The sequence below is a fragment of the Myxocyprinus asiaticus genome, chromosome 1, assembly GCF_019703515.2.
Source record: "Myxocyprinus asiaticus isolate MX2 ecotype Aquarium Trade chromosome 1, UBuf_Myxa_2, whole genome shotgun sequence".
Classification (NCBI taxonomy): domain Eukaryota; kingdom Metazoa; phylum Chordata; class Actinopteri; order Cypriniformes; family Catostomidae; genus Myxocyprinus; species Myxocyprinus asiaticus.
This window is the reverse complement of record NC_059344.1, coordinates 65,316,991-65,329,580: the sequence shown is the minus strand read 5'-3', so window position 1 is coordinate 65,329,580 and position 12,590 is coordinate 65,316,991. Positions and strand designations below refer to the sequence as shown.

Genomic DNA, 12,590 nt, shown 5'->3' with positions numbered 1-12,590 from the left:
TGTGCATTTCTACAAAGTTGCTTTCAACAATGCTCATTTATCCATGTTTTTTATTGGCATTGATGTTGATCTAAATGATTAATCTAGAGATGTGGAACACACAAATGAGAGTTATTTATCGGCATAACGTTCTTGATTGGCAGCATTACGTGAAATGCACTGCAGAAAAATCAAAACAAAAGACAATCCTTCTTTTAAGCACACATTGTAAGTGGAATTTATATCAGCGCATGAGTCTTCATTAAGTTATGCTTTTCACATTATGTTCATGAGGTAAAAGTTTGATTGGTTCTTTTTGCCAATTCAAGCAGATTACTAGATCTGTGTTAAATATGTAAAGCTATTTTTAATATCAGCTCCTGATTTTTACCTCTATGTTGGTGTGCAGTCGACAAACTGTAGGAAAAAGGATAGATCTGCTGTGTTCTTAGAACAACGGCGTTTTACTGAAGTGAATAAATATGTAGACATGCTATTTTATACATGAAAACGTACGAACGTTATTGAAACTCATCATAATTATTATAAGACTATTATAATTGTCTTTTGATAAAAGTCATGGTCAACAGCTCACAAACTGTAGGGAAATGATTGATTTTCTTTGTTCATATAATGGTTAAAACCTCTACTAAAGTTTCCTTGTAGGTCTGTAGTAGGTCTGTCACGATTATTAAATAACCGTCTGACCACGGTTATTTGATATAACCACGATTATTTGAGACAACCATGATTATTGGGCTTCCATCAAGAGGGTAGGAGACCTGCAAGCGTTTTCTGTCAGCGAAACGTGCCTGGATTTCGGTCCGGGCTACTCTCACGTGATCCTGAGACCCCGACTGGGCTATGTGCCCAAGGTTCCCACGACCCCTTTTAGGGACCAGGTGGTGAACCTGCAAGCGCTGCCCCAGGAAGAGGCAGACCCAGCCCTGTCGTTGCTGTGAGTGCTTTACGCATTTATTTGGATTGCACGCAGAGCTTTAGGATCTCTGAGCAGCTCTTTGTCTGCTTTGGTGCAGAGCGGAAAGGAAGCGCTGTCTCCAAGCAGAGGATCGCCCACTGGCTCATTGACACCATAGCTATGGCATATCACGCCCAGGACGTGCCGCCCCCGGTAGGGCTACGAGCCCATTCTACCAGGGGTGTAGCGGCCTCCTGGGCCCTGGCCAGGGGTGCCTCTCTAACAGACATTTGCAGAGCAGCAGGCTGGGCAACACCCAACAACTTTGCAAGGTTCTACAATCTCCAGGTGGAACCGGTTTCATCCCAGGTAGTGGCACGCAATACAAGCGGATAAGCAGTATCGCTTGCACATAGCGCCTTCCACCACTTTTGAGCTGAAGACGTGTGCCATTAATTTCCAGTAGTGTTCACAAACTATGTTCACTGGTTGACTTCCTCCGAGCTCTGTGGCAGTCGAGTTTTCAGAGAGACTCACTGCCGCCCAGTACACGTGCTAACTAAAAGTCCTGTTCTGGGGTAGGTGCTCCGCATGTGGTGGTTCCCTGTAAGGTAAAACCCCATGCGATGTATATCTTCCGCTAATTCGTTTCCCTTTTGGCAAACTGCGTCTTCCTTGGGCAGAGCCCCTCTACCCCAGTCTCCATGTTTGTAGTAACTCCTCCCCTGTTGGGTAGGATCTACCATGAGACTCTCCACATGGTCGGCAAGACCATGTGACGTATTTTTCCACTTAAATATCCTCCCCTCTCATTAGGTGAGGTGTGGTCTCCGCGGTGCCCTCCCCTTAGGAGGGACACCCCCCGACTAGACCTGGGGCCCAGTCGGATAATCCCCCTTCTTTTTTAGGGAGTGGAAAAAAAGAAGCGGAAAAGAGGCCACGACTGGGTTACGACCTGTCTCTATCTTTTGGGTAGTCGACTTGTCCCCAAAGGGCCGTTCGACGTTCATAACTATGTTGGGGGAGGTTACGTGTCGACCTGGTGTGCTGGCTATGAGGCACACAGTGGTCTGCCCGTCACACACCGCCAGTTCACGTAACACAGTTCAGCCAGTTGTGGCGTTTTGTATAGGGACCCCTAGTGTCACTACATCAACACAACGTCGAGTGAGTGACAGACAGGGAACGTCATGGTTACTTGTGTAACCACCGTTCCCTGATGGAGGGAATGAGACTTTGTGTCCCTCCTGCCACAACGCAGAACTACCCGCTGAAATGGCCAGACCTTGTCTTGGCTCCTCAGCATAAAACCTGAATGAGTGGTTGCATACCAGCTCCTTTTATACCTGTATGTCCAGGGGAGTGGCATGCAAATACCACTCGCCAATTTTCATTGGCCTTTTATCAAAGACCAGAGGTGTCTCAGGCTCCCAAAAGTGACCCCTAGTGTCACTACATTGACACAACGTCTCATTCCTTCCATCAGGGAACAGAGGTTACACAAGTAACCATGACGTTACCCTATTGCAAATCGAGTTAGACAGAATTAAGTATCAATGGTTCTTAAGGCATTTTCTACAGACTCCATAAAGTTAATTTTCTCTGTATAGATCAAACTACTCTTTTCACTTTACTCACCAACCTGTTTCATGTTTTTATGTGTTAGATTTGTTTTATGTTTAGATTAGCAATAAAGTCTTGTTTGTATTCAAATATTGACTGTGGTATATTTTGATAAATAATCTCGTCACTTGATTTTTTTTCAACGATCTGGCCCTAAAGCTATATTTAAAATATTTCTGATATTATTTTCAATAAACCATGAGATTAATATTACTCCAGTAAGTGAATTAATCATAATTCCTTATTAAAGCTAATTCCTTACAATAGAAATTGTGAGCGGATACAAGGAGACGTTGTATTATGATTTTAATGGTGGAGAATTTTATTCAGACAAATAATCTAATTATTTTTCATGTATTTTTCTTATAATGGTTGTCAAACACAACTAATTCCGTTATAAATTGATTACATAACGATGTAGACATACGGACAATAGATATTTTAATATAAAATTTATGAGTTCAAAAAACAAGTTTAATATTGACCAAAACTAAAGTTGACCAAAAAGAGAGACATGTTTTAATTTAGAAATATTTTGATACTTATTTTATTTTTCATGTCATTCATAAGCTTTTAAAGCCTAAAAATTAAATCATAGTTTATCACTATTTTATTATTTGATTTACATATTTGAAGGTAAATATGTAAAAATTACTTCTTAAGGTGTATAAAGCAAACAAGCATAAAAAAGCACACCTTAAAAAATATGACAATTTATATGACAATTAGTCGTAAAAACCCTTAATGAGACAATTAATTGTCACAGCCCTAAAACAGACAATTAGTCGTCATAATCGCAATTATTTGTTTGACAATTAATCATCAGCCAAATTTCATAATCGTGACAGCCCTAGTCTTTAGACATACAAATTGTAAAGGATTACAATTTTCTTTTGAACTCATTTCACACAAGACACTCATTTATCAACACCTTCTGGTCACTGAATCATTAAATGGATCTGAACGAATTTTGGTGAATGTAGCCAAAACTCTCGAGCCACTTGGATACATTCAAATCCCACAATGCACAAGCACAGTGTAAAAAATGTAATTGTGCACATGCCCAATTGTCATTACTGTAATTGATTGAATCATTTATTCAGGACCAGCTTGTGCTCAGTCTTTTATTGTCATGTGTGAAACAGAAGCAAGTGCTCCACAAGATGCACTTTATTTTTGCAGCTAATTCTGCAAAATTTTGCAATTTGCAATACTTGAATTTTTAAAATACTACAAATATTAAAAGTAAATAATACATATAAGTGTGATATAAGTATTATATTAATATATAAGTATATATTAATATATACTGTAATATATTACTATATTAATACCGCACTGTAAGTGCTGACTGTGTCCCCCCCCACACACACACTTTTAAAATGAATGCTACACCCCTGCTCAAGACTTCCTTAACAGATTTCTCCACAAAGCAGACAGTCTTACCTTCAATCACTTATGAACCTTGATTTTTTTTTTTCAGTTGAAATAACAGAATGTTACAGAATGAAAGACACAGCAGAGAGTAAAGAGGGAATTCCAGATCAAACCCTCTAATGAGTAATTATGCTTGTGCAGCTTTCAGTGGATTACAGATCGCTGCTTCAACCCTAATAGGTTTCTAGTTGCCATAGTGATCATAGATGATCAGTCTCAATATAGCAATGTGGGTTTTGGGTACAGGGGGCAGTCCGAGAGGGTGTTCATGCATGTGGGGTTCATTGAGTAAATCTTCCTTTTTTTTTTTTTGGTAGTAAATTAGTAACAAATTCCATTAGGCGAGTACTGTATAAGTACCCACTTAATGTCTCAAACATTCACACCTCGGTCTTTTGGGGGAGAAAGTGTTTAATTCACTTTTTACTTTGGTATTTTTTCCTCAAATGTTATCGTAAGTCCAACCAAGTTGCCCACTGAAGGAAAGTTGAACAATCATAGGATTTCCAACAATTCTCTTAAAGTGTGACATAATCGTGTTGGCATGTGAGACACGTGAGAACTGAGGCACATGCGACACAGCGGGAAGAGCAGCGCTGTTTACAAGTGAGAAAGAGGAATGCTGTACAGAAGCTTCATTGATTTTGGTTTAGACTGTATTTATCTGTTTCTTTTCACTATGGTGCATTTGTCTGCTTATCTTGGATGTCTCAACCAAGAAAAGAACTTGAGATTATGTCCGTAACATGCCAACACAAATGCCTATACTGCTGCTGACCGGAAATTATGGTTTATAGTTAAAAAGTACTTAAATATTGATATTTTTTGCACCAAAAGCGATCGTATCGCTTTAGAAGACATTCATTTAACCCCTGGAGTTGTAACGATGACATATATACTGACTGTCTTGATTTTTGGAGCGAATTCACTTGCATTTTAAGGACCTGAGATATTTTTCTGTTTCTCTTCAAATGTGTTCTGGTGAAGAAAGAAAGTCATACACACCTGGGATATCATGAGGGTGAGTACATGATGAGAGAATTTTCCTTTTTGGGTGAACTATCCCTTTAAGAAATTTTGAGAATGCCAAGTTACAATATTTACTGTTGTGTCAAAATTGTGGCTGTTATTTAAATCAGGCAGTGGTTTTAACCTTTTAAGAAAAGTGTTATTGTACCACTTCTAGTGTGGTATGACCCTATTGCTCTCATACAAATCCAAAAATCATGATTGGATAATATCCTGTTTGATGTTACGCAACCTCATGCTGCATAAATTCAGCAGAATAGTTTAAAAGAAACTTAAGAATGCCAAGAAAGGTGCCAAACACTGACAAAAAAGATCAGCTACTCAACTCACTAGTGACATGATATTATCCCAACTATAAACACATCTTCAGTCACAAAGACCACATAGAGACAGTGTAAAACTCAAAATTGTTGTATACATTGTCAGATTTATCTTTTTATACTAAAAATGGAGTCATATACATGGATTCATTAAATCATATACCTGGATATATTAAATATATTTATGAGAACATGCAGTAAAAACCTCTAATTTTTATTCCAGATGCATGATATTCTCTGTTCTCCTCCTATATCAATTCAAAATATTCCAAAATATCCTAAATATTTTGTGCAATTGACATGATGTTTCAAAATAGTGATGGTTGTGTGTGTCTCTATGTGTGTATTTGTGTTAGGCGTGCTCATTCTGTTCAATGTTGGCCACAAGTCCCTTTGTATCAACAGTGGTAGGAGAGCGTGTCAGATCAGAGTTGATATAGAGTCTGTTGTCAAACGCACGCTCTCCAATGAAAGGCCGAGGGATTTTCTTAAAGAACAGAAATACGGAGAGTCCCACCACAGCAATTACGATCAAAATCACTGCAACAATGATGCCAGCAGAGCCGTGAGGCGCGTCCTCCACCACAGGCACTGCAATGGACAGAGAGACACTGAGAGAGTGAATAACTGACAGTAGCAACAGGAAAAGACACTCTCGAGTACAAATTTAGAGACATACACTACCGGTCAAAGGTTTGGACACACCTACTCTTTCTTTTTTATTACTATTTTCCACATACTGTTAGAAAAGTCATCAAAACTGTGAAATAACACTGATTTGAACTATGTAGTGACCAACAATATGAAACAAATCCAAATTTTTAAAACCCTCAGGGTCCCAAGCATTAACACACTGATTAAAATTAATAAAAATAAATAATATATATATATATATATATATATATATATATATATATATATATATATACAGTGGTGTGAAAAAGTGTTTGCCCCCTTCCTGATTTCTTATTTTTTTGCATGTTTGTCACACTTAAATGTTTCAGATCATCAAACAAGTTTAAATATTAGTCAAAGATAACACTAGTAAACACAAAATGCAGTTTTTAAATGAAGGTTGTTATTATTAAGGGAAAACAAAATCCAAACCTACATGGCCCTGTGTGAAAAAGTGATTGCCCCCTAAACCTAATAACTGGTTGGGCCACCCTTAGCAGCAACAACTGCAATCAAGCGTTTGCGATAACTTGCAATGAGTCTTTTACAGCGCTGTAGAGGAATTTTGGCCCACTCATCTTTGCAGAATTGTTGTAATTCAGCCACATCGGAGGGTTTTCGAGCATGAACTGCCTTTTTAAGGTCATGCCACAGCATCTCAATAGGATTCAGGTCAGGACTTTGACTAGGCCACTCCAAAGTCTTCATTTTGTTTTTCTTCAGCCATTCAGAGGTGGACTTGCTGGTGTGTTTTGGATCATTGTCCTGCTGCAGAACCCAAGTTCGCTTCAGCTTGAGGTCACGAACAGATGGCCGGACATTCTCCTTCAGGATTTTTTGGTAGACAGCAGAATTCATGGTTCCATTTATCACAGCAAGTCTTCCAGGTCCTGAAGCAGCAAAACAGCCCCAGACCATCACACTACCACCACCATATTTTACTGTTGGTATGATGTTCTTTTCTGAAATGCGGTGTTACTTTTACGCCAGATGTAATGGGACACACACCTTCCAAAAAGTTCAACTTTTGTCTCGTCAGTCCACAGAGTATTTTCCCAAAAGTCTTGGGGATCATCAAGATGTTTTCTGGCAAAAATGAAACGAGCCTTAATGTTCTTTTTGCTCAGCAGTGGTTTTCGTCTTGGAACTCTGCCATGCAGGCCATTTTTGCCCAGTCTCTTATGGTGGAGTCATGAACACTGACCTTAACTGAGGCAAGTGAGGACTGCAGTTCTTTGGATGTTGTTGTGGGGTCTTTTTTGACCTCTTGGATGAGTCGTCGCTGCGCTCTTGGGGTAATTTTGGTCGGCCGGCCACTCCTGGGAAGGTTCACCACTGTTCCATGTTTTCGCCATTTGTGGATAATGGCTCTCACCGTGGTTCTCTGGAGTCCCAAAGCTTTAGAAATGGCTTTATAACCTTTTCCAGACTGATAGATCTCAATTACTTTCTTTCTCATTTGTTCCTGAATTTCTTTGGATCTCGGCATGATGTCTAGCTTTTGAAGATCTTTTGGTCTACTTCACTTTGTCAGGCAGGTCCTATTTAAGTGATTTCTTGATTGAGAACAGGTGTGGCAGTAATCAGGCCTGGGTGTGGCTAGAGAAATTGTACTCAGTTGTGATAAACCACAGTTAAGTTATGTTTTAACAGGTGGGGCAAACACTTTTTCACACAGGGCCATGTAGGTTTGGATTTTGTTTTCCCTTAATAATAACAACCTTCATTTAAAAACTGCATTTTGTGTTTACTTGTGTTATCTTTGACTAATATTTAAACTTGTTTGATGATATATATATATATATATATATATATATATATATATATATATGTGGTGTGGTGGTGGCGTAGTGGGCTATGGCACATAACTGGTAATCAGAAGGTTGCTGGTTCAATCCCCACAGCCACCACCATTGTGTCCTTGAGCAAGGCACTTAACTCCAGGTTGCTCCAGGGGGATTGTCCCTGTAATAAGGGCACTGTAAGTCGCTTTGGATAAAAGGGTCTGCCATATGCATAAATGTAAATATATATATATATAATAAAATAATATATATATATATATATATATATATATATATATATATATATATTAACATTAGCAAGCTGTGACATTCAATATGCAATTACTTCCCATTAATACTGCAGTTGTGTTACAGTTGCTAAGTGTGAGCTTCTGCTATATGTAGTTTTTATTATTGTTTTTAATACAAATAGGTAAAACTGTATTTAGTAGCTTTAAACTACTGTTGGAATTTTTAAAGTCTTTTTTTATTTTTTTATTTAATATATTTATATTTTGTCTTAAAAAATACCCTTTTTAAGCATAAACCTTTAGCTCAAAAGGTTTTTAAGATCACAAGAAATATGAATTTAGTTAAATGTGTCTAAACCTTTGACTGGTATGCAGGTTTGTCGGCATTTTGAAATATTTAGGGCTGTCAACAGATTAAATAAATTAATCATGTTAATTCTCAATGCCTTTCATAGTGATTAACCTCAAACCTCCAATTTTCAGAAATGTCTTTAAATATATTTTTCTTCTTTTCAAAATGAAGTGCATCCAGTTGTTCATGAATGCAAAATAATATGAATCATTTAGTCATTCAGAATCAAAATTTGTTTAAAATCACATTTAGAATAAGGAACACATTGTGAATCAAAGATGTTTTTTCGATGTTAGTACCACTGACTTCAACAATAATACATTTTGTCTTTAAGAGACTACAAATCAATATGCTTTTGTTAAAAGTAACATCTGAATATGAGTTATAAATAAATTCACCAAAAGGAAGGCTTTCAGAATGAAAATGCATTAAGTGTGTTCAGTTATTCTATTTTATTTTTAAATGCACTGTTTTGACAGCCCTAATTATATTACAATCTTACAGTGAAATAAAGATGGACTACATACGTGGAATTGATGATTTCTCTGTCGGTGGTAAAACTGAAATACAAAGACATATTTTTACGTTTTCATAAAAACTATATCTTCTCATATTGAACTAAATGGAACAATATACATTATTAATGTTGTATTTAAATGCATGTTTGACTCACCTTTCACAGTTTTGCATATATAAGGCCTATAACTTTTGCAGCTGGTGGTACTCCACATCCCAGTGCTGGACTGGACCTCCACACAGTCGCCGTAGTCACTGGGCATCCGCGGTTTCCAGTTTGTGTAATCTACCACCATATTGTCGATCCACATCCAATCACCTGTGACACACACATTCAGATTATGTTTATGATTTGTCTCTACTGAGATGATTTTGAATATTTTGTTTGTTCAGATTAAGCCAGTTTCTCACCCATATGACTGCGGTACATGCCGATCCAGAATGATTTGCTTCCATCCTGCAGGATCTCCACATTCTGATGGATAAACTGAGATTCTGTTGGGTCTTCTATACTCACTAATGATGCACCTGAAATTAGAGACAATACTCACTCATAGTTTTAACTTTAAAGGGTGCTGTTAGTATCTGTCTCAGTATTCCATCATTATTTACTCATCCTCATGTTGTTCCAAACATGTAAGAGTTTCTTTCCTCTGTGGAACACAAAACAAGGCTAATATTTTGTGGTGCACAGAGGAATTGTTTATACTACGGTAGACTCAAGAGAGAGTAATGTCGTACCCATCCTCATGCATTCCACTGTAGCATGAGCCCAGTTGTCTGACATGGAGTTCAGGAAGGCATAACAGTGTCCTCTGAAAGGGATCCATGTTTTACGTTTCTTTGACTCAGGGCAGTTCCCTGGCAGTTGAGGGGGGTCTGTGGGGGCAATATCTGTGGGGTGGAGGGGAAGAGGGGTGTTAGCAAATCAACCGGAATTCTTAAACTAGAATTGGCAATTTATAACAAGATGTATATGGAATAAAGTGCATGTTTTGATACATTTGTGCCCAAAATCTGTATACTGTATATGGGCAGTTGACAATTACATGACATGTAGATTTACTGTCCAATAAAAGCCTATATTTGTTTTTTTGTTATATATTTCATCATTTGACTAGACAGCAAAGAAAAAAAGATTTTATCCATGAACATCAGCGTCGCCAGGTCATTTTTCCAGGGCTTCAGCCCCGAATGTTTTGACTGTAGCCCCGAATGTAATTTTAAATGTAGGCTACGCAATAATATTGCTACATGCAGGTAACCCATATTTATACCATGATCAATGGAAACATGTCAATTCTTCATACTGTAACCCCCCCCCCCCCCCCCCCAATGTTCAAACCACATCTACGCCCTTGCCATTGGAATTTACTTAGAAAAACTGTGTGCAAAAACTTAAAAAAATTAAGTAAATCTTAATAGTTTTTTTTTTTTCAGTTTATAAGCTACTGATTGTTCTGCAATTTTAACTACAGTCAATATTACAGTAAAGTTTATTACATTTACTACAGTAAATTATTTACTAGAGAGAAAAACTATATTATACATGTGAAGTGAATTATCACAAAAGCAATAACCGCTCACATTATATTCACTAGTTATTAAATGATGATGCAGATTGTTTTTAGACATTATTGTTTGTAGAATGTAAATTAAAATACCTGAGGAGTGTTTGCAGAGGGAAAAATACTTGCTGCTGCATGCTGTGGTTTTCCAGTCACCGTCTGTGTCAATATACACACAAGCTAAATTGTTTTTGGGCTCTCCTGTCGCCCATTTACTGTAGCTCAGAAGCCAGTTATCCACCCAGCGGTACCGCCCACCTGTCTGTAGCAAACAAATTCAATTAATTTTACGTACTATCATTTATTGCAGCATGCTCATTTATATGTAACAGAAAATATTGCAATAGAGTTGTTTATGCATTTTCAGTTCATTGGTACCCCCTGGAATTTCCATTGGGTTTTTCTTGAAGAGACTTTCACATTTTGTTCCAAAACAAAAAGTTGCTAAACAAGGACTACAACTACTACAAGGATGTGAGTTTTTGTGCTTGATGAAACTGTCTTTACTCAGCAACTCGTTTTTTTAAAAGTCACCGTGGCTTAAAAATTCACGAAGTTTGAGGTATAACTGTATTTACTTTATGTTATATAATTTTTTTTAATTCCCTCATAAATCGAAAACCACTTTTCTAAAAACCGAATGGAAGATCCTGAGAGAAACCAAGGTGAATTAGCCTTCTTATAGTAATTAACAATTTATATCACAGTTGAATTATTATTAATATATATATATATATATATATATATATATATATATATATATATATATATATATATATATATATATATATATATTTGTACCATGTTGCTGTTGAGTCCGATCCACAGCGGTTCTTTGAGTTTGCTGACTCTGAGGACGGTGTACGCCTGACTGATGGAGTCCAGCACACTAGCTAGATCAGCATCATCTGCTTTACACTGTCTCCTGGCTTCATCCCAGCTCATTTTCTCCAGCTGCACCTTGTATGAATCGTTGCCCATAGTGAAGAACTTTTGAGGCATTGCTGTAGTCACCTGACTAGGGAGCTGAGCATCTAAAACACATTCATTGAATGAATACAAGTTATACACTAGAGGCGATTATGCTATCAATTATTACAACTAATAACAACAGGTTCATCAATTAATTAGTAATGCAAGAGATAACATTAAACTACACAAATGTCTTAAGTTATGACCAGTGTATTTGTGATGTAGTAATGTAAAACGATTGTATTGGTATCTAATTGTTAAGGAAAAGTGTTTGCACTGATTTCTGTTCTCTCCAACCTGTTTTCCTTTTGCAGATGAATCCTCTCTGATCTCCACAGTTCTCAACTTTCCACAAACCCGTCATCTTGTTAGGGCTTCTCACCATGACGACACAGTCATACTTATGCAGGAAACACAGTTTAGAATATTTAATAAAGTGTAAAATGCATTTAGTTAAAAAAATCACTGGTACTTGTAATTTTCTACTTGTACTTTGCTGCAACTATACAACAAGGTTTATATAGAGGTATTATGAGTGTATATAAGGCATACAATGACAATAATGGACAAAAAGCACAAACTATGTATTTATTCCACTAAGGGAACTTTTTATGTCCCAGGTTTATTGATTTCAATTTTGGTTATTGATTTCAATTTTGGTTATTTTTTAACTGTTATTTTTTAAATGAAGGTCACGTTAAAACTGTATTGGAAACTTTTTTTTTTTTTAATCATGCCTTCATTTATGCTATTTGTATTTTTTTAATGTTTTATTTTTTTATTTATTTTTTTCCACTTTTCAAGTGCTTTTTATGTAGATTTTGTTTATAGGATAATGCGCCCTGCCACACTGCAAAAAAATTGTTCAGGAATGGTTTGAGGAACATGACAGAGTTCAAAGTGATGACCTGTCCTCCAAATTCCCCAGATCTCAATCCTATTAAGCATCTATGAGATGTGCTAGACCTGTCTTAGAGCAAGACAGAGAACCAAGAACAGAGGAGCAGTTCAAAGGATTTATTTACAGTTCAAATAATAATTTCAGAAGAGTTATGAGGAATCCTCCATGAAGAGCGTTCCTGCAAGTGACGGCAAGGAGCAGAACCACGAGGAAACCTCTGCTGAAGCCCATTGCATACAACAAACTGGAAGGCAACCACTCTAC

At 37.1% G+C, this 12,590-nt stretch overlaps 1 protein-coding gene across 2 annotated transcripts in view; it reads right to left on the bottom strand.

The window, feature by feature from the left end:
* Positions 1–32: 32 nt before the first annotated feature.
* Positions 33–12,590, bottom strand: part of LOC127423789 (macrophage mannose receptor 1-like) — a 53,162-nt gene continuing 40,604 nt past the window's right edge. For both annotated transcript variants that reach the window (XM_051668420.1, XM_051668499.1), the window contains 8 exons: positions 11,723–11,825; positions 11,255–11,487; positions 10,550–10,715; positions 9,627–9,779; positions 9,297–9,413; positions 9,043–9,204; positions 8,897–8,929; positions 33–5,898 (listed from right to left, as the gene is read on the bottom strand). In XM_051668420.1, the coding sequence (XP_051524380.1) occupies positions 5,660–5,898; positions 8,897–8,929; positions 9,043–9,204; positions 9,297–9,413; positions 9,627–9,779; positions 10,550–10,715; positions 11,255–11,487; positions 11,723–11,825 (1,206 nt within the window). In that variant the 3' untranslated portion in view covers positions 33–5,659. The remainder of the gene's footprint in view (positions 5,899–8,896; positions 8,930–9,042; positions 9,205–9,296; positions 9,414–9,626; positions 9,780–10,549; positions 10,716–11,254; positions 11,488–11,722; positions 11,826–12,590) is intronic.